At 33.7% G+C, this 24,040-nt stretch overlaps 1 protein-coding gene across 2 annotated transcripts in view; it reads right to left on the bottom strand.

The window, feature by feature from the left end:
- GALNT13 (polypeptide N-acetylgalactosaminyltransferase 13) overlaps positions 1-24,040 on the bottom strand; it is a 547,381-nt gene that overhangs the window by 392,363 nt on the left and 130,978 nt on the right. Inside the window, exon 2 of one of the 2 annotated variants that reach the window (XM_021702904.1) lies at positions 19,505-19,510. The exons of the other annotated variant lie outside the window; for it this stretch is intronic. Within the exon in view, the coding sequence (XP_021558579.1) occupies positions 19,505-19,510 (6 nt within the window). The remainder of the gene's footprint in view (positions 1-19,504; positions 19,511-24,040) is intronic. 2 annotated transcript variants of the gene reach the window in all.

Here is a 24,040-nt window from a genome sequence, read left to right as displayed (position 1 = left end):
ATCCCAGTTTTAATTATTAGGGATGAAAATACAAAATAAATTTACCAAACACCTAGTTTATACAACGCCATGGGAAAAAAACAAATGTTATTAATCACACTGTTTATTGTCAGGAGGTTTACAAACTAGTCAGAAAGACAAACATGAGAAAAACTCACTATAAAGCACACAATAAGGCATGAAATTTGATGGAAACACAGAGGAGGCAGCATCCAAATATTTTAAGGACTGTTCAAGGTACAGAACAGAAGAAAATACACAGGCCTTTTCCCTAGAGTCTTTTTATTATTATTATTATGTTATGTTAATCACTATACATTACATCATTAGTTTTTGATGTAGTGTTCCATGATTCATTGTTTGCATATAACACCCAGTGCTCCATGCAGAACGTGCCCTCTTTAATACCCATCACCAGGCTAACCCATCCCCCCACCTCCCTCCCCCCCCAGAGTCTTATAGAAGCTTACAGTCTATGGGAAAAATTCATCAATATGCTATTTAACTGAATGAATTAGGTGTTTCTTGTTAAATTGGCAAAATGGTTTTATCTACTCCAAATTTTTCTCTTTTTCTCTTTGTTTCATAGAAATCAGGGGAAAAATTAGCAGTTGCTTTTTGGCTGGACTCAAATTATGGTGACTTTATAATATAAAGTCTTAGACACAGCCTTGGGATGAGGAAAAGATCATACCTTCTTAGCCAACCTTTTGGTTGGTTTTAAAGATTATACAGAAACAAAAAGAAAAAAGCAGTAAAATCTATATTTGAATTAGATATGCATTATAAACCTCATCTCCAATATCATGATGATTTTGAAAGACATTAGCAGTTTCCTACATCAACAGTAACTAAATACAAATTATGTTTTATATCATAAGAGAAAAATTCTATAGTATCTGTATAAATTCTTATGTCTGTTTAAAAAAATATACTCTCAGTAAGATAAGCCAGGCTGAAGGAATTCTGAACTTCTCATTTGTCAACATGTTTTATGGTCATCTTAATGATTTATATAAATTAATTCATGGTGTACCTCTTCTCTCGTGTGTAAATTTAATACTGTGTTTACACTGGTTTTGATCAATTCTGTCATAGTATTTGCCCAGAAAGAAAACACAGCACATTTTCTAAGATAAAAAATACAATTAGAGGGCAATGAAAACTCTACATTTTCTATCAAAAGACTCTCTTTAACATTTATATATAATATACATAATTTATATATTTTTATATATTTATAAATATGCAAATATAAATATATTATTTGTATATTTACAAATATACATATATAAACATATTATTCAGAACAAGAGCTGAACACTAAAAAGTAGTAATGTACTTACTGCAAAAAACAAGCAAAATACCATAGTCTAAAAAATGTCCAGAAGGTTTCCCATTTAAACTATTGTGAGTAATTTCTACAACAAAATATATTCAGTCATGGAAGAAGCCACATTTTGTAAAACCCTTCAAAGGCCCTGAAATCTATAAAATAAAGATTTTTATCAAAGAACAAGATAACCACTGAATTTATAATACCAACCCATCTGAAATGTGTAGTTTAGCTTTTAATTGTGTCCTACTCATAATAAACAGTCAGACCAAATGAATACAATCCCATGCCTTAGCTGCAGTCCCAAACTTCTTTTATGTTTGCTATTTTTTCTACTGATGAAATTTCACAGCAGCACTTGCTATGTACACAGATATTCTCTTTAAAATTGCCATATGGTCTTATACAGAGGATGCAAATGTCTTATGAATAACTACTTTTAGGTTTGAGACTGAAAGCAGAAAAAGAAAATATTGATACGTTGATTTAAAATAAAAGTATTTTACTTTTGTCAACTTTCTCCTATATCTTACTGATGAAATCATTTTCTCCCCCAGTTGAGTAATGACTAGGACCTACCGTAAGAGTAAAGGATTTCCAATTAACCATTTTGATGCATAAAAAGTCAGAAAGAATATACTTCCTGAGCAAGTGATATCATCAAAGTAATTTTATAATAAATTGTAAATAATGACCATTCCCTCTACATCAGGCATCATTCAAAGAAATTTAAAGGTACTACTGCATTAATTCTCATAACAGCTCCAAGAAGCAGATATTATTATTATTAGCTTACTTCACAGATGATAGTAAAACACAGAAGTTGACAATCTGCCCAAGATCGTGCAGCTAACTTGTGGTGGAGCAAAGATTTGAGCCAAGACAGTATGATTTCAGAGCCTAACCATTTATCCTTTAGTTTATAACCTCCCAATAAAAATATTTCTTAATCACAGTATATCTCATTCCATGCACCACAATGCCAATGCTCAAGAGACATTAGAAAAATACCTTAAAGTTGAAATTTTTTGACTTAGGCTTTAAAGGACTCCAAAACGACCTCCTTGATCTGTCACGTTCATATTTTAGTTGTGCATATTCTGGATTTTCCCCCACCATCCAAAATACAAATGTGTGTGTGTGTGCGCACATGTATCTTTCTTGTGCATTAAATGGTGATTCAACTGAGACAAGAACCAGGTATCTACATACCTACCAAGTGTCTGAAAAACACTTAACTGACATTTGAATGAATGATTTTCTAATGAAAAAAAACATGAATGGGTTAACAGTAAATATGTTATTCAGTAAAATGATCTCAAAAAACATACTTTATGCAAATGAAAGGCCAGAAGTAGGCTATGGATAGCAGTGAATAATTACACCTGAAATCTGTACAGTGCTTAAGAATTACCTTCACACATACCATTTAATTTTCAAAATATCATAAGGACTATATTGCTATCTGCACTTTATACATAAGGAACTAAATTTCATAAGAAGCCCAGCTAATGCAATATATTTAGGAAGTGGCAGAATTACCACTGAAAGACATGTTTCCTGACTCTTAAGGTGGGTCATTTTCCATTCTGTACACTCCACAAAAAGAACAAGTTACACCTTAATTCATACCCCTTCTTTTTTTATTTTTGTAAGATTTTATTTATTTATTTATTTATTTATTTATTTATTTATTTATTTATTTATTTATTTGACAGAAAGAGAGAGAGAGAGCACAAGCAGGGGGTAGTGGCAGAGGGAGAGGGAGAAGCAAGCTTCCCGCAGAGCAGGGATCCCGGTGCGGGGCTCTATCCCAGGACCCTGAGATCAAGACCTGAGCCGAAGGCAGATGCTTAACCCACTTAGCCACCCAGGCGCCCCTATTCATAGCCCTTCTTGAAGATTGATGTGATACATCAAATCACCTTAAATTCCTCAAAAAAATAACTTTTATACATTTTTTAAATAATAAAATGGTTGCTTCTGTTTCTAAATACACAAGTATCAGGGTGCCTGGGTGGCTCAGTCGGTTAAGCGTCTGCCTTCGGCTCAGGTCATGATCCCAGGGTCCTGGGATCGAGCCCCGCATCGGGCTCCTTGCTCAGCGGGGAGCCTCTCCCTCTGCCTGCTTCTCCCTCTGTGCACGTGTTCTCTCTCTCTCTTTTTGTCAAATAAATAAAATATTAAAAAAAAATACACAAGTATCTTTGTTTATTAGGCACGTATATAAACCATATTTTCTAGAGCAGTGGTTTTCAAACTTCCCTGCACATTAAGATCATCCAGGGAGTCGGGGTTTGGTTTGTGTTTTTGGTTTTGTTTGTTTCTTTAATCCTAATATTCAGTCTACCCACAATACATTTTAAATCAGAAGCCCTGAGGCTAGATCCAAGGCATCAGTACTTTTTAAAAAAAACTCCACAAGTGTTTCCAATGTCCAGCCAAGTTTGCAGACCATCCTCAGACTTTTCCTAGAAGCTTACAGTATTTTCTTCAGCCCTTCATTGGAATAGAGGGCAGCTTCCCTTTGTCCATGGAGGTCAAAGTAACAACACATGATGGTGTGAAGGAAAGTGAAAAAAGAAGTTTTCGTTAAAAGAAGAAAGTGTGTGGAAAAAGTTGTGTGTATGTATACACACAGACACACATTCACACCCATAGGCCACCCGTGGGCCACGAAGAACATTTTCTCGCCATTACTTGTGTGCATCAAATGAACTAATGCTAAGTCAAGGCTAATTTACACTTTAGGAACTGAGTCTGAGATGTATAAACTGCTTTGTGGTAAAACAATGATTCTCTCAGAAGCTTTTGTTTGTCATCACTGTATAAATTTTGCATAAGTTAAATCGCATTTACTGTGATGGTATCTGCAATTCAGAATCTGTGGCTCCCATTCAAGACAATTAGAATATATCAGGTATATCAAGGGATCAATTTTGCTATTTCAGGTATACATAAATTTAAACAAAAGGGCTATAATATAAAATATTATCACTTTTTGACTAAAGAAGGCCTCTAAGGAAGTCATGTTGTGATAGCAGGATTTCTTCAATTGCACACTAATAGCCGACAAATGGTATCCAAGGTGGCACAAAAATTCCATTTGTCTTAATGAATAATTCTCAGAATAGATAAATTTATATGCATATTGAGGAGAAATAACCAAACAGCTCTTATTATGGATAAGTTAAAAACACTAGAACAAAGAAATCATCAAAAAATTAGTAAATAATAGAAAGTCAGGTTTATAAATCTGTCAACAGTGAAGACTTACTAGGTATCTTCGATATTAGGCATGGAATAAGACTTCACCTCAAGGGGATTATTTGTTCTTCATTTTTCCCTCCCCAGATGTGAATAAGTGTTCAACCCATATCTGTAATATAGTAATGCTAAAATCCCCAAACATGTTTAAGGTATATATACTCTAGATTTTGCTAAAATGTATCTTAGAAAAATGGTTTTGTTATATTTAGTTACGCTGTGTTCTCATTACAGATTCATTTATTCAACAAATTATCCAACAAATATTATCAGATATGTATTATGTTCCAGTCATTGCTCTAGGCATTAATAAATAACACAGTGATCAAAGCATGTCTGCCTTCATGGATCTAACATACTGTTTAAACTTAAACATCAATTAATAGTTTAAACCACTCCAATTTGAGAGTTTTCTACTTTAAGGAAATTACTGTTTAATAATAGCATGCCAGACATCTGTTAATTTTCTTACTACTCCTAGGGTACCTGGGTGGCTCAGTCAGTTAAGTGTTGGACTCTTGGTTTCTACTCAGGTCATGATGGCAGGAGTGAGATAGGGCCCCATCTCTGGGCTCCTGCTCAGAAGGGAGTCACCTGGGATTCTCTTTCTCTCTCTCCCTCTGCCCTTCCCCACTCCTGCTCTCTCTCTCTCTCTCCAAAATAAATAAATAAATATTTTTTAAAAAATGTTCTTACTACTCTTATTTGTAATTCAGTGATGGAGAAACAATTTGCAGTGACATTAACCAGTGTAGACAAAATATGACCTAGTTATAGGGTTAAAGTTCTAGATTATACTAAATCCTAGTGTCCATTTGACTTCCAACTGACCATCATATCAAGTGAAAAGAATTAAGCTACAGGCTGTTCGCATTCATTTCTATGGCAAATAATGTTTTAGTGTAAAATACTTACTACTAAAATTACCACACACACACACACACACACACACACACCACTGAATAGTGGGAATAGAGAAATGATGAACAGTAAGCAAACCAAGGGAAACTTCACATAGTGACACTAATTTTATTCTGAAAATTTATTTTTTGGCCATTTCTAAAATATCACATAAATGGAATCACAGCATGTAGTCTTTTTTGTTTGCCTTCTTTCACTTAGCAAAATATATTTGTAATTCATCTGTTTTTGTGTATATCAATATTTATTCCCTTTCAGGGCTGAGTGTCCACTGTACGGTTCCATTACAGTCTGTTTATCCATTCACTGGTGGAAGGGCATCTTGATCATTTCCATTTTTTGGTGGTTACAAATAAAGCTGCTAAAAACAATTATGTACAAGATTTTGTATAAACATAAATTTTTATTTCCCCATGTATATACCTATTAATGCAAATGCTGGGTTATACAGCAATTGTATGTTGAACTCGAAAAGAAACTGACAAACTGTTTTCCAAAGTGACCAGACCATTTTACATTCTCACAAGCACTGTGAGAATTGTTCCATATTGACCAATTGTTCCATATCCTCTTTAGCATCCATTATTGTCAGTTTTTTTCCTTTTTTTGAACTATAATAAAAGGTGTGTAGTGATATTTCTTGTATTTTTAATTTGCATTTCCTTTATGATTAATGAGGTTGAGCATCTTTTCATGTGTTTATTTATCATCCATATGTATTCTTTAGTGAAGAGCTTGTTCATCTTTTACTCATTTGTTTTAATTGGATAGGTTTTCTTATTATTAATTTGTAGGAATTCTTCATATATCCTGGACACAAATCCTTTGTTAACTAAATGATTTGGAAATATATTCTCCCAATTTGTGGCTTGTCTTTCCATTGTCTTAACAGAGTCTTCCGCAGAGCAAAAATTTATTTTGATAAAGTTAAATATATTAATATTTTCTCTTACAGATCATGATTTTGGTATCATATCTAAGAATTCTTAGTCTCCAAGACACAAAGATTTTCTCGTATGATTTCTTGGCATTGTACAGTTTTATGTTTTACATTTAGGCCTATAATTATCTTGAGCAAATTTTTGTATAAGGTATCATATATGGATCAACGTTTGTTTTGTTTTTTTTACATGTAGTTGTCCAAAAGTTTCCAGCACCATTTATTGAAAAGATTATCTTTCTCCACTGCATTTCCTTCACACTGCTTGAAAAATTGGCACTATTAGTGTAGGTCTAGTTAGGGACTCTATCTTCCCCCGCCCCCAAGACCTATTCAGATAACATTGTTTTCTATGTAGAAAACACTGAACAATCTATAAAACAACTCCTAGAATTACAAAGTGAATTTATAAAGGTTGCAGGCTACAAGGTCAATGTAAAAAAAAAAAATCAATTGTATATTCACCTACTTTGTTACTAATCTTAGGGGAAAAGCATTTAGTCTTTCATTAATAAATACAATGCTGGTTATTTTAATAGATGTCTTTTTCACACTAAGGAATTATCTATTTATAATATTTTGAAAGATTTATCATGAATGGATGTTAAGCTTCATCAGATGCTTTTTCTGCATCTATTGAGACGACATATAGATTATCTTCTTTACTCTATTAATATGGTGTATTACATTGCTTGATTTTCAAATGTTAAACTTGGGATAATCTAGATAAACCCACTTGTTAATGATATAATTTCCTTTTAATATATTGTTGGACTTTTTTTTCTCCTAAAATTTTGTTGAAGACTTCAGTATCTATTACTACCTATTGGTTGGTAGTCTTCTTTTGTTTTTGTTTTTGTTTTGTTTTTTCGTTTGTTTGTTCGATGATGTTTACATTTGGTTTTGGTATTCGATAAATCCTGCTTCATAAAATGAATTGAGAGGTTCCTTCCATTTTCTGGAAAACTGGGTAGAATTTGTATTATTTCTTCCTTAAATGTTTAATAGAATTTACAAGTTAATCCATCTGAGCCTGGAATTTTTCCTTGTTAAATGGTTTTTAACTACAGATACTACTATACATGTAATCTATGTTTTCATGAGTTAAATCTGGTATTTTATGTCTTTTAAGGAATTGGTTTATCTTATCTAAATTTTTGAATATATGGTATACAATAGTATATAATAACCTTTAAAATCTTTTTTAACATTGTGAGGTATCTAGTGATACGCCCTTCATTTCCAATTTTGACAGTTTCTTCCATCTATCTCTCTTTTGATTCCTTCTTGGTTAGTCTGGGTAGAGCTTTGTCAAATTCAATGCTGCTTTTTTTTTTCCCCAAACACCAGCTTTTAGCTTAATTAATTTCTCTATTATTTATTATTATTCTCTATTATTGTTCTAAATTTCATTATTGGTGCTCTTATCTTTATTATTTTCTTCCTTCTGCTTCTCATAGATTTAATATGCTCTTCTGTTTAGAGTACCTTAAGGTAGAAAATTCGATTACTGATTTATGTCTTTTCTTCTTTTCTAATATAAGCCTCTAGTGCTATGACTTTTCCACTAAGAGTTGTATTAGTTCTATTCCACAAATGGTATCATTTCATATTTTCAATATTAAAAATATTTTAAATTCCTTTTGAAACTTCTTCTGTGGATTATTAGTGTTCTTAATTGCCAAATATTTGAGAATTTTTCAGATATATTTTTCTGTTTTAACTATTTATGTTCAGAGAACATGCTTTCTATGATTTTTATTCTTTTGAATTTATTAAGGTTTATGTCCTAGAATATGGTCTATCATGGTGAATGTTCCATGTGCACTTCAAAAAAATGTGCATTCTATTCTACTATTGTTGTTTGGACTGTTACATAAATGTCAATTTCGTCAAAATTGGTTAAGATGCTCAGGTCCTTATAACCTTATTTATTATCCTTCCAGTTGTTTTATTAATTATTGAAAGAGGAATATTGCAGTCTTCAATTATAATTGTGGGTTTATCTATTTATCCTTTCAATTCTGTTCATTTTGTCTTATATTTTGAATCAATGTTATTAAGGACATGCATATTTTGGATCATTACCTCTTCTTGGAAAATTGACTTCTTTATCATTATTTAATGTCCCTTTTTAATCCTATTAATATGCCATATTTGAAGTCTACTAACTTTCTCTAGATGATGAGTTATCCTTCAGTCATTAAAAATAAGAGAAAAGTGAATTTAATTTCTACCTTCACTCATTTCATTTTCAGTGCCCTTTATTTCTTTCTCTATATCCAAGTTTTATCTGGTATCATATTCCATATCATAATAGAACTCCTTTAAACCCTTTTTATGGGGCAGTCTGATGACAATGAATTCTCTTCATTTTCGTTTGTCAAAGAAAACCTTTCTTTCTCCTTTATTACTGTAAATTTCAGTGGGTATCAAATTTCAGTTGACAATTGTTTTCTTTAGGCATTTTAAAGATGTCATCCTATGTCTTCTGGCTTGCATAGTTTCTGATGAGAAGTCTGCTATATGTGATGTCTTTTCCTCTGGATGCTTTCAAGATTTTCTTTTTGTCTTTGGTTTTTATTAGTTTGAATATGATTTGCCTTGTATGTGTGTTTGTGTGTATTAATTGGTTCTCTGAACGTCTTCAATCTGTACTTTGATCTTTTCCTCACTGATTTTTTCTCATTAAATTTTCAATGTTTTTTGATTAATTTTTGAAAATTCTTTACCATTATTTCCTCAAATATTTCTTTAGTCTGTTCTTTTGTCTTCATCTGGAATTATAATTACACATGTGTAAAACTGCTTCTTCTGTGATTACAAATACACTATTTGATATTGTATTGATCTTTTTTTTTTAAGATTTTATTTATTTATTTGTCAGAGAGAGAGCGTGAACAAGCAGGGCAAGCGGCAGGCAGAGGGAGAAGCAGGCTCCCAGCAGAGCAGGGAGCCCGATGTGGGACTCGATCCCTGGACCCTGGATCATGAGCTGAGCCGAAGGCAGACACCTAACCAATTGAGCCACTCAGGCGTCCTTGTACCATAACTCTTGATGTGTTCTGATTTTTCCACATTTTTAGACTTTTTCTCTTTGTTTTTCAGTCTGAGTAATTTTATTTCTGTGGACCTACATTCAAGTATAAAAATTCTTTCCTTAGCTGTAACAAGCATACTGATGAGCCCATCAAAGGCTTTCTTCATTTTCCTTACCGTGTTTTTCATTGCTAACATTTCTGTTTGATTCTTATGGTCTCTAGCTCCGCTAAAATTACCTATGTAATATGCATATTTTTCACTTTTTACATTAGACTTTTTAAAATAACAATAGTTATTTTAAATTTTCTGTCTGGTAGTTCTATTATCTGGGTCATATCTTTGGTTCTGTTGATTTTTTTTTTTTTTAAATCCGGCAGTATGTCCACTTTATTGTGCCATTTTCTGTAGCTCATAGATTTTGTTTGAAGCTAAGCATCTTATGTAGGATATTAGAGACTGAATAAATAGTTTTTATGTATTTAAATGAGAGTGACTATCCTTTTTTTAAATTTATTTTATTTTATTTTATTTATTTATTTTTTTATTTATTTGACAGAGAGAGACATAGTAAGAGAGGAAACACAAGCAGGGGGAGTGGGAGAGGGAGAAGCAGACTCTCCGCTGAGCAGGGAGCCCGATAGGGGGCTCGATCCCAGGACCCTGGGGTCATGACCTGAGCCGAAGGCAGACGCTTAACAACTGAGCCACCCAGGCGCCCCCAGAGTGACTATCCTTTCACTAGTGCTGGGTTTGAATCAATCTATCCAGCAGTTGAACTAGGTTTGGGATTTGCTAATACCAAGGTTGCTCTCTATACCACAGGCTTCAAATTCCTCTGGAATTATCTTGTGTTTAGGATAGGGACTAGTTGGATAGAGTTTTCCCTCAAGCCTCTCCACCCTCAACTTTAGGTCTTCCCTTTGTTCTGTGCCTCAAAGAAAGTCTCTCTGCCCACTCTTTCACTAACCCAGCAGTATTCGACTGTCATTGTTATTTGAAGGGTGTTAGCCTGATTGGTGCAGGCTAAGTATGGTGAGTGTTCTGTAGCTCTGATTAACCTTCAGTCTTAACTAACTCTGTGTCCCTGTGTCTAGAGATGCGGCCTTCTCAGCACTCCAGCCTCTTCCTCCAGCTGTTGTTCTAGGACTAGGAGGTTTTCTTGCCTTTTCTCTAGAGAAAGACGGTATTTTTCTGCTACCTTCCTCCAGCTTCAGTGGGGGACCCTAAAAGTCATGCTTTATTATCCTTCCTCCAGCAGTTTAAGGTTTTTCTTCTATGAAGAAGAAGGAGAGGATCCAGATGGTGTTTTCTGCCTTTACTAAAGTGGTTGCTGTATCCTAAAATAACCCTGTATTAGGAGGAGATGCTTTCTGAGGACCTAACCAATTTGTGTGTGTGTGTGTGTGTGTGTGTGTATGCATCCATTGAGGTCCAGGAAGAAAAGCCTGCATGTAAATGCAAATTTCCCTTATATCTGCAGTCCCCGGGGATACTATATTCTTTTTCTAGCCCACTTTGCCTTATAAATTAGATAACCAGTTTAGCTAAATTCCCTTTTAAATTTATTTTTATTGAAGAATATCTGACATATAACATTGTATAAATTTAAGGTATAAACATTGATTTGATACATTTATATATTGTAATGATTACCATTGCAACAATAATTATCACTTCTATCACATCATTAATTACCATTTCTTTTAGTGGTTGGAATAATTAAGATCTAGTCTGTCAGCAAGTCTGATGATTATTATATAATTGTTTATATTAACTGTACTGTGCATTAATCCTTAGGATTTATTTACAACTCATTGCAAAGCAGTACACTTAAATAACATCTCTCCTATTCCCCCCACCCCCACCCCATCCCCTGGTAACTACCATTTTGCTGTTTTTCTGAGTTTGGCTTTTCTAAATTCCACATATAAGGGATATCATACATTACCACTGACTGGTGGCATTTTTCCCAGGCAAACAAGTGCTCATGTCCTGTCTTAAATTTCTGGTTAGTTGCCTGCCCTATGACCTCAGCTCTGATGAGTTCAAGAAAAATTGTGGATTTTCAGATTGTCCAGATTTTTCTTGTTATTGTTTTATTTTTGTTGTTGTTGTGATTGTTTTAAAGGTGAGAATGATGCTCTTTCCAGCTTTCTATAGGCCAAGCAGAAAGTAGAAGTCTCCTCTTAGTTATTAACCTGTATGTTGTATCATATTCCTTTACGAAGGCATGATTATGTCCCACAAAATGTAGCAGAATTGAAAGCTCAGACTGAAGCATAAGCAAATTCTAAAAAAGATATGTCAGGTTAAATAATAAATAAATTTTATGTATTCTAGCAAAGCCTCAATTACCCTAAAGAATTGGCTAAAATAATCACAGAAAAGTTATCTATTACTTATTTTAACACATGGACTATTTTAAGAGGTTAGGAGACTGGAAATGGGCAATTATGTTACCTTTTTAAAAAATATATATTTATAGAAGGAGGTAAATGAAAAAATAATCCTCAGATGATAGGGATACTTATCTAAAACTTCATGCTTGGGAATATACTGATGCAAATCATAAAACAAAAAAATCAATATGTGAGCTCTAATAAAATTACATGCTATTGAGTAAAAAAAAAAAATCATCATGCCCTTGTGAAGAACAAATTTATCAGACTAATCAAATTTATTTCCCTAGCAAAATAGCACAGGCAAAATAATAAACTATAATATACTGTGACCTTATAAAACTTCTGATTTTGCCCGCAATGAAATAATTTTAAAAATCCATAATTATTATTTAGGACAATGTCAATATTTCCTTAAATTCATGTCACTGTCAGTATCATAAATGCCCTTGCATGCAAGAAGGTTCAGCGTTACCTAAAAGTTTACTATCCTTCTTTGCTCTAGAGATGGAGCTGCTACCATGTGAAGACCAAGGTTCATTTCTGATGACAAAACCCCCAATTTTATATTTTTCTTAGGAAAAGTTTACCAAAGAAGGATATTATGTAATATCTTTTTCATTCACAAATATTTTTTAAAAGATTGTATTTATTTATTTAGAGAAGGGGAGAGAGAGTGAGTGGGGGGACGGGCAAAGAGAGAGGGAGAAAGAATCTCAAGCAGACTTTGTGCTGAGCACAGAACCCAACACAGGGCTCGAGCCCATGACCCTGAGATCATGGCCTGAACCCACATCAGGAGTTAGATGCTCAACCAACTGAGCCACCGGGTGCCCCCACAAATATTTTGACATATAATATGTAATAACATGTCAAAAACTACATTTTACAACAAGTATTCTGTTTCATTTCATGTTGTTCTTAATTTAAAATAACGTTAAATTTAAGTTTATGGAAATGCCTTTGCCATGAAACTGTTCTGTGTAAATATCTGGAGATATATTCCAGTCTCTATTTATTCTCCCATAATATTTCTAGATATTATACAGAATTTATTTTGTTCATCTTTTCCTAATATTTTTTCCTTAACAATGGTAATGTTGAGTTTTCTAAACATTAGGTCTCAATATCTTTCCTTCTGAAAAACAGCAGCTCTTTAAAAAATTTTTATTTCTCCCAGGAAAGGTTATGCTTGAACAGTTCTAAGCTCATGTCTTCTGCATTATAAATGTCACATATCATTCAAATGACTCCAAATAGAGAACCAGCATGGTTTGATATCTAAAGGAGGACTCACTTGTGACAATTTTTCTCCAATTAGATATGTTCTGTCTATTCAACACTCTGTCCCTGATAATCCCAGGCAACTTTTAATCAAGGATCATTTTTTTTAAGATAAAACATTAAAAATTGTAATCAGCTTACAATAGAGGAATAGGTACCAAGCACAGCTTCTATATAGTTGACAGTCTAACGCTATGCCATTATCATTGCTCGTTACAAGACATGTGACAGAGAATTGTGGTAAAATAGGACAAATGAAGTAGCCAAAGACAAACTAGGAACAAGGAAGAAGTGGGGAGTGGGTGAATGTCACCACTACTATATACTGCCAAGAGCTAAAGATTTGTTTAGATAGGTAAAATAGTTTCTGACTCATTTTCTTTGACTTCTACATATTGTTTGATACTGTTGAATTTTCAGCTCTATATTAAACTCTTTACTTTTTTAAATTCAGAGACATCCTGCCTTCTTCTTGTCCTCTAACTGACCTTTCCTTTTCAGTCTCCCTTGCTATCTCCTCTTCTGAATGCAACATAAATGTTAGAATTCTTCACTCTTTTCCTTTCTTACTCTAGATGCCCACCTGGGCTTACTCATTTATTCTCATAATGAGGGATACTCAACTCTATCTCCAGCTCCAAGATGTCACTTAAGTTCCAGATTTACATCTAGTTTCTGTGGACTGAATTGTATCCTACCAAAATTTATATGCTGAAGCCCTAGCCCCCAAGGTGATTAGAATCTGGAGATAGGGTCTTTGGGAGCTAATTAAGATTAAATTAGGTCATAAAAGTTGGACCTTAATCCGATGGGACTCTGTCCTTATAAGAAGAGGAGAGAGAGAGAGATCACTTGTTCTCACTCTACCACGTGAAGACACAGAGACAAGGCTGTTATCTGCAAGCCAGGAGAAGAGCTCTCAGCAGAACTGGTCATGTTGGCACTCTAGTTTTGGACTTCCAGCCCCCAGAACTGTGAGAAAATAAATTTCTGTTGTTTAAGCCACCCAGTTAATAGTATTTTTTAAATGGCTATCTGAGCTAATACCCTAGATGACTACTGGTCTTCTCTACCAGGATATTCAACAGGTATTCAAGCCAAACATGTCTAAAATAAAACTCATTACCTTTCCACTAAACCTGCCCCTCCTCTTGTATTCTATATCTAATGGCAGAAGCCAGAAGTTTGAGAACAATTTGAGATTCTCCTTACCCTTACACTTTCTGAATGTCAACCAGTCATCAAATACCATATATTATCTTTTCAATATCACCATAACTTAATCTCTCTCCACTACTAGTGTGGTAATATTAGATCTCATTTCCTACGTGGACTATTTCAGTAGATTTCTCACTTCAAGTAGTTTCTGCACTTCTAGTTTTACACTCAAGCAATCCATCTTCTGCTGTAAAACAATCAGCTGAAAATGCAAATCTACCAAGCCCCCACCCCACCTTAAAACTTTCAGTTTTATCCATTGCTTATATAATGGCAACAAGCTTCCCTCTACCATGATCTGGGTCCTGCTTACCCTTCTAATTTATCTCTTATTGCTTCATATGTACTCTCCTCTCCAGTCATTTATTCATATGTCAAGACTCAGTTCAAGACCCAGGTTCTCCCTAAGAAGGATTTTTTGTTTTGTTTTTGTTTTTTGTTTGTTTGTTTGTTTTACACCCAGCATGTATCCCAACGTGGGGCTTTAACTCAGGACCCTGAATCAAGACCTAGGCTGAGATCAAGAGCTGGAAACTCAACTGATTGAGCCACCCAGCTGTCCCAAGAAGCATTTTCAACCCCTTTCCTCAAAGAATTGACTGACCTGAATTTGAAGAACATATTGGTTTACAAATCTCTTTCACATTAAGGCTCTAATCTCCTCAAAGTAAGCAAATACATCTTATTGCATCAACACGTGTTTGCTACATAGGAGACACTTAATAAAGATTTGTTGAATGAAAGAAGGAATAAAAAGAATCAAAGCTACAATAAGCCTACAATTAATATTGTGTAAGTTAAAAACAGAATGATTATAAATAGGAAAATGGTTAAATGATATTGTAGTAAATAAAAAATATCTCCAAAAATCATTTTGTTAAATAAAAATAATAGAATATAAAACCATATAGACTGCTGATCATGGTTCATTAAGAGTGTGTGTGTGTGTGTGTTTGTGGGCATGCACACTGGCATACCCAGAAGATTACCAGAAAATATATCAAAACATTAACAGAAGCTACTTCCAGATGGTGGGATTAGAGGTAAATTTTATTTTATTTTTGTTAAACATGTGTGCATTTTTTAAAATATGACAAACAAAATTATTATTCCTATAGCAAAACAATATGTTAAATGAAATTAAAATGTTTAAAAATCTAAACAATCCATTTGATTTCAAAGCATGAGAGTGGTAAAGCTTTGATTTAATTTATGTTTTAGTCAAAGTTCTTAAGGTGTAAAAATGAAGCAAAATAAATGAAGAAAACAATATAAGTGGACTTCAAGGAAGCCAAGAAAGAACAAGGAGGTATAATCATGATTCTGGGAACTAAAATCAGGGAATAAAAAGATGGCTGTGACTTGGATCTCTATTTCCCAGAAGACACCTAATCTCTTGATCCTGCTCTTCACACATCTGTTTCCTACAATCTCCCCTTCTCCTCCTCTCCCCTCTGGTTTGGCTTTCTCTGATTTCTATACACATAGGCCAATGTGTAGAGAACCCTTTCATCCTGAGTTTATATCATCTTAGTTTGAGTGACCACAGAGATGAATTTGTATGAAACCCAATTCCAAACATCTGAGAGAATCTGATTGGCCTAGCTTGCATAAGGTATGGCCAATCAGCTGTGTCCGGGCTGCTGAGGAGAGTCTGACAGAATTACATTTTAGAACACAGTTCCTTCTCACATGGTTGTGAGTGACAGTTTATAGGAGAGAATAAATCCCAAACAATAAATAACAATGTAATAACAGCAAAATAAGTAAAAATGTAAAATATGTTTTCTCTCATATATTTACTAGGTTTATGAATTTATAGCTGAGAATATACCATCTGATATTCCAAAAAGAAAAATTCTTAGGTTGTTTTTGCCCTTGAATATCCAAATATAAAAATAGATAGGAATAACAGATATTGCTAACAAAAATAATTATATGTCTGCATACATTGTTTGCTCTTCTGTTTGACTACATGGGTATCTGATTCTCTAAAAATGATTCAAATTTCATTAAAACAAATTAGAGAGCTATAGCAAAGGTCACCAGACATGACATCAGAGGACCTGAGGCTGATTCCAGTTTTTCCACTTAGTATATATATATATATGACAATCTAGATCACTTAATTTCTCTGATTATCAGTTTCCTCAAATCACTTAATTTCTCTGATTATTAGTTTCCTCAAATCACTTAATTTCTTTGATTATCAGTTTCCTCAGTTGCAAAATGAAGAGAATGAAATCTGACATGCTTACTCCCTTGTACTGCAATGAAGATTAAAGTGGATTAAAGGTACACTAATAAAAAACGAACTTTTGGGGGCACAAAAGCCAGCAATATACAGTGACAAATGTCAACAAAGAACTTTATTTTCATGTGTACTGAAAATATAAATAAGAGTTTAAAGACAATAGTATTATAACTAAGGTTCATTTCAGCACTTCAGAAGTTAGCTATATAATATAATGCCAAATATCCTCCATATCAAGAACCAAAATAAAGTCCACAATGTGCATGTCAAGTTGCAGTGGTAAGATATAAATAGAACACATTTCAAATATAATAAAAATAGTTATTTATTTAGAGAAGAAAAGTTAACTCTGTATTTCAGAGAAGGGCTGAGGTTTTGCTCATGTTTGACAGAGAAATCTGAATATTTTTGTCCATCAACTAGGGCAAATTAATTTTTGTGTGTTCAGGCAATAAAAAAACTGGATGTTACAGACTTCCCAAGTTACTTGGAAACTATGTAGATTTCTGAATGTTACTATTATAAATAATACCTTAGTGATTTATAAATAACAAAATTTTAAATAAGGACTAAAGTAGTGTACCTGTTGAGTAATTTCCAAAGACAGAGTTCTTTAGTTTATATTGTAATGTCATAGCAATCGTTTATTTAATAAGAGAATGGCTTTTGATAGTTTTTTTAAAAACCAATGAATATAGTATGGCTCCAAAGCTAGTACTTTCATACTCCCCATTCCTACACATATGGATAAGTGAAAAGTATATGTGGATATAATTTCACTTTATAGTTAATATACATTTAATAGCAATTATAACATTTAATAACTTACAATTTAAAATACACTACATCAAAAACTAATGCTGTAATGTATGGTGATTAACATAACATAATAAAATTTAAAAATTCAAAAAAAAAACAAAAAATAAAAAATAAAATACACTCACAAATTTCATATTTGTCAGAATAAGCAGAATCAACAATTTCCATTTTGTAGATGAAAAAAGAAGGTCCCTAGATTCCTAGTTCAGTGTTCTTCTTGGGGTATCAAGCTACCTATGGATATACTATTCTTTGTTCTGCCTAAGATCATGGATTCCCAATAATCTTTGTATCTATATGATAATCCTGCCGGGAAGAGTAAGCTCCTTTCTGCTCACATATGTTACACCTTCTCCAAGTCTCTGTTTGTACTCTCTTTCCTACCCACACTCTCAGAAAATTCTTATTAATTCCATATACTTCCTTCTTAAGCTCCCGTATCTTAAGAAAAACTTCCCCTTGACTAACAGCACTTTCCTTTCAATAATGAGCACCTACATCACACCTTTTAGCATCCAAATGTTGATTGCTTATCCTTTAGAAGTAAAAAGTATTATTGTTACTCAGTTTTCTGGTTGTTTCATATAAGCCATTCGAATTATCTGGCTGGCTTGATTTGTTGATTTAACGGTCTGACCCAAAGAAAATCTGCCCAATGTCTTTCGAGGAGGCTAATCGTCAAAACTAAAGTTTCAAAAGTTGAATCTGTAAAACTTGCCTCCATACTTATAAATGACTGATCCAATACTCTAATTTTATATTCAACAAACACACTGAACTTCCCTTTTGTTCACTTTGTCCCAACTTCCAATTCTGAAAAGTAAGATCAACCTCTCATAGTAAACAGAGAGGGAGCCATCTAAAATCATTTAGAATGTATTAAACTAACTCACAGTTATAATATTAAGTATTCCCACACCCTTATCAATCAAGGGCACATGTTTCTAAAATGGTCCATGTCATTTGGTCAGGTGTTTGCCCAGAGTGGAACACATATAATTATGCATCATTAATATATATATATTAAGCCAAAGAATAATCTAATTTGCTACCATCATCTGTGCTGGTAAATTGCCTAGAACAAACAGATACTGATTAGTTTCATTTTGGCTGGCACCTCTGTTGGCCACGGCACCTAAACCTTCAGATTTTCACATCAGTGTTCAATTGCTTACAGGTAATTGTTTTTTGTTATATAAAATGTTAGGGGGGGCGCCTGGGTGGCTCAGTTGGTTAAGCGACTGCCTTCGGCTCAGGTCATGATCCTGGAGTCCCGGGATCGAGTCCCACATCGGGCTCCCTGCTCAGCAGGGAGTCTGCTTCTCCCTCTGACCCTCCTCCCTCTCCTGCTCTCTGTCTCTCATTCTCTCTCTCTCAAATAAATAAATAAAATCTTAAAAAAATAAATTAAAAAAAAATAAATTAAAAAAAAAATAAAATGTTAGGGGACTACAGAGATTTAAAAATTTAAAGAAATAATATAGGATTTCTTTTTCAGGTAGGAGAGTACAAAATCAGGGCACTAATAGGCTAAATATTGGAGGAAAAAATTGATTACAACTAGGAACATTCAAAATATCTGAAAATAAAATCCTCCCATACATACTGTCTTTTTTAAATTTAAGCTTTTGTTCATTTCCTCCAAGCCTTAGAGTACCAGTGTAAGAGAAGGCAGTGTAATCGGTAATACATATTTCCAAGGGAAAAAAGGAAAAATAGTTTTTAAAATCCAGAAAAATAGAAGAAAAGTTGCTCATGGCGAGCTGTGTTTTCTCCCAAAGAAATGCGGGAAAACCCCAAGAGAGATGGCTAAGGAAAAGAAGACGTGGTGATTCACCAGCCACAATGTACCAGACACCTCTTATTGACATAAATGATATAGAATCGTATTTATCGATCAGAAACATCTACTTCTGCAAAAGAATTTTCTTGAAAATTCATCAATGAAGCCCTGCCTTTGTCTTATCTAGTATCAGGAAGTAACTAGTTTTATTTTATTTTTTCTCATACTCTCCACTCATGACCTAAAACTTAAACTGCTTAAATCTGCTAAACTAGATTTATTGTAGTGGCAAAAATTTATATTTTAAGTTACTGTAGCAAATATTAAAGAACTGAAGTACTTCAAACTCTGATTTTGGAAAAGCAGTAACTATCAGTTTCCTTTATTTCTTGTGCTGACATGTATAAGGCCTTGTTTCCTCTGTTAAGTGGATATTTATCTATAAAGATTGGATACATATTTATCTGTAGATAGCACATGTTCTGTTTTGTTTTTATTTTCTATTTCATATATATGTCAATAAAAGGAAATTATATGTTTTTCTATTGGTATATTTAGAGTCAGATAGATATAGAGAACTGTCAGAAAGATAAAAAGTTGCAGTAAAAGCAACTAGAAAATTGACCCCAAATAGGAAGAAATCATTATAAGGTCAGATAGGAAAAGAATGTGATATTAAGTTGTGAGATAATGGATACCCCAAATGCCCTTAAAGGAAAGCTGAATGATCTGATTTGATTCCCTGTCTTGAGAGAGAGAGAAAGATTTTGGATGACCCTACCAACTATAATGAGATTCTAGTAAAGCGTAATGAAGTAAGTTATAAACTGAGGTTGGACATCCAGAGACCAAAATTTGAAGAACATGGGTGTAATTGGGAAGCACCAAGGAAGTAGTGGATATCAGGAAGGAGTGGGTACATGAGCAGTCTATTTTTTCACTGAATATAGAAAGGATTCCCCACTAGCAGTAAGTTTAGATGAGGCTATAGTTGGTAATGGACTTCCTCAAGACTGCACATGGAAATAATTTTTGACCCTGGTGCACTGTACTATTAGATCAAAGTTGATATCAGGGTGCAAGAGAGTGAAGAGTAAGCATTCTTTCCACACACAAAAAAAATCAAAAGTATATAAGTGCATAAAGAAAATATTAAAGTTCCCTTCTCTTACTCCCATCCACCAACTCCTAATCCTACTGTAGCTACTAAACATTAAATATTAAGAATTTGGTGAATATTCTTGCAGCGCTTTTCCTAGTTACATAAAATCCTTTTCAATGAAACAAAGAACAAGTCATACAGAGTCAGTTCTAAAACACTCGATTCAGAATATGATACTAACACAATTTGGGAATATAATGTTTAGAAATGAAAGGAACTATTCAAGTTTCCCAACCAAAACCTTTCATTAGTACTACTGAGGATTCTCACAGTTTCCATGGGTCAGTAGCCCAAGCACAGCTTGGCTATGCCATCTGTTCAGGGTCTCATGAGGCTGAAATCAAGGTGTTGGCCAGGCCATGTTCCTTTCTGTAGTAAGCTCACATGATTGTTCACAAACTCCAGTTCCCTGTAGTTATAGGAATGAGGTCTCTGTTTCTTTGCTGGCTGTCAGCCAGGGGCTACTCTCAACTTCTAGAGACCACAGGGCCCTCTCATACAATAGTTGCTTAGTACTGCAAGGCCAGTAAGAGAATCTCTCTTATTAGAAAGAGCCCAGTCACTCTTAAGAAATTACCTAATTAGTCAGCTTACCTATGATAACCTCCTTTGTGATTAACTCAAAATAATCTGCAAAATCCCTTCACCTTTGTCACAGAGTTGAATCTAATCACACCATGATATCCTATCATATTCTGAGGTCCTCCAACACTCAAGAGGAAGGGATGATACATGGATATGGGTGATTGAGGGCCATCTCAGAATTCTGCTGACCCCAGTATTGGGGCATCAGCTTAGAATTCTATCAGATCCCTATATCCAATATGTAGCCCTTTAGTGCTATCAAATGAAAGCTTGGGTATTTACCACAGCTCCTCCTTGGTACACGCCATCACCCTAGAAAACTATCAGAAGCTCTGCTTGGCTTCTTAACCAGTTAACTCTCACTTGCAAATTGGTAGTTACCAGAAAAACAAATCTGTGCTGAATGTTGGATTCCAATCTCCGCTTCCCTTCTTTCCAGGATCCTTGACCCTTTATGTGCTCCCTACCTTGGTAACTAACTATTTGACTTTCAAACACATGTTTGCTGTGGGGTATTTTAAATTTATTTTCATTTTATTTTTAAAAATAGCATCCAGGTTTTCTGGTTGTTCTTATGAGGAATGCTAATCCGCAACAAGCAGGTCTACCATTACTGGAACCCAAAATTGAATCTCTGGTAGTTTATGAGATTTTATTCACAAACGGAAAATTTATAAGATACAGCACAACAGTAATAAGCTAGCAACTGGTTTAGTTTGAAAGAAAGTTAACTTTTTTTTAATCATTAAAATCTGTGAAGAATTAATTAGAAAATAAATTTTAAAAGTCAGCTTTTAATGTTAATCATTCTACTTAAATGTAATTTTTATTGACAATACATCACCAATGACTTTAAGCAAAAATTTTAATGTATGCATCAGAAATTATATTTTTGAAAATGTCCTCTTTAAAATAACCTGTAATTTGTATGTTATTATTTTTCTAATAAGTGATCATTAATGGAAGCAGTTTCCATTTTGAGGCTTAAACTCTTTCAATGAGCTTTGGGAATTAAGAATCTCACAGAATTATTCTAACGTAAAAATTTTATGGAACAAAATAGATGTTCAGCATAATTGCCACCAAATTTGCACCCTTTCAGTCTGTTAATTAGTAACATTCAAACATGTGGAAGTTTTTCAGGTGCCTAATTAATAAATGTCCTTATTCTCCTCAAAGTTTTAAACATTCGGCTAATATCTCTAATTAACATTATCCACCTCAGTGCTACTCATAATATGGTCCTTGTACAGGCAGCATTAGCAACACCTGAGAGCTTATCCAAAATGAAAATTCTAAAGCACCGTACTCCTAGACCTACCAAATCAGAATCTCGGGGTGATAGCCAGGAGTCTCTCCAGGTGATTCTTATGCACACTCAAGTTTGGCAAGCATTATCTAGCTCATCTTGATAGCAATAGGAATTTTAACAACAAGACAAATAGATCAAAATACATATATGAAATTTTACCCTTTTATTTACACCCATCCTTGAATTAGTCGATAAATTGTCTCATCGACAAGGAAGGGGACAATAAACCCACCCCATATTTGGGTAGGCCTCTGGGATGAAGGGCAAAGGGTCAGAGCCTGAATGTACATTTGAATGTTATTTCTCATTTCCACATGATGGTTTGGGGCCATAAATTCCATCATAGCGCAGACAACTGAACAATAAATCAAAGATACTAGCACTTCAGCCTTGCAGATTATGCAGTGAGAAATTTAAAAAGGGGATTTTAAAAAATACAACACAAGTTTCCAACATACCAAAAATCACTCAGAATAAAAGCATAACCCTGAAAATAAAATTTACAACCAATAAAAAACATGATATAAGTAATCAAACTTCCAAAACTATAATATTGGAGTATCCTGCTTATAATTCCTCTAAAATGTAAGATAATTACTGCTTGTATATCAATATGACTGATCCATTTAACCAACCAACAATTTTAAATTACTTTCAATAAAACCATGATATAAACTTAAAGTTTAATTATTTAATATAGTTGAAAAAGACAAAATTCAAAAACTTATAGTGTTCACGAAACTTAAAGGCAGAAAAACCTAAGGTCAAAAAGTGAAACATGCACAGAATGTGATCCACTTCCCTCACATTGATAGAATTCTAAAGCTACATATTATGGAAATTCTGTATTAAAAACTACTAAATTTGTCATCCCATTCTTTCTAACTTTAATATATTCTTTAGTGATTAAATATTTTCCTAACATTACAAGCAATAAAATAATAGCAAAATGCTGATATTATAGATCAAACAGCCACCTGGTATTTTGCTTATTAGAATTGTGTAAAGATTTCTTCTCTTTACAATCAAGGATACATATTTGAAAGATATCTATGCTAAAAGTATTCTCCTCACCAATGAAAAGGTTTTAATACCTGTTCTGCCAACCTTAGTCCCATGGATGATTAGAGCTAACTGAGAGACTGCAGGTCACTGACGGCAATGAAACCATCAGAGGTTAAGTACTGATCTACGGACCCAGAGATATTAGCTGCAAATAAAAACACTGAGTGGTTGGTCAATCTACAATAAACAGTAAGAAAGGCTGACCCCAAATTATTTTAAGTTCCATGTTCTATCAAGAACTAAACTCTATCTTTCAATGTATCATATTTACTCCATTTTATGAAGTCAGGTCCACAATAAGTAGTTTAGTATTTCAGGGAAATTGAATCCTTTATTTGGATACTCCATAGTAAACTAATAACCCTTAGGAATAATCCTATGGAAAAAAATCGAAAGTACAAAACAAGACTTTGTATTCAACACAACTTAAAAATATCAAAATATCAGTAATGAAATAACTGAAAATATTTCTAAGTTGCCTCTAAGCTCCTTGAGGGCAACAGCAATGCCTTATTATTATTAATTTACATATAACCCTTCATGGGTTCCACATGAATATGCAGTTGATGTTTATTTGTGTATCTGACTCTGCATTAAGTTTAGAAGAGTAAACACAAAATATGTTTTAATCAAAATGAGTTGAAAATTGTTTA

Source organism: Neomonachus schauinslandi, chromosome 3 (assembly GCF_002201575.2).
Source record: "Neomonachus schauinslandi chromosome 3, ASM220157v2, whole genome shotgun sequence".
NCBI lineage: Eukaryota > Metazoa > Chordata > Mammalia > Carnivora > Phocidae > Neomonachus > Neomonachus schauinslandi.
The sequence above is the reverse complement of the archived record's forward strand: the minus strand, read 5'-3'. Positions and strand labels throughout refer to the sequence as shown.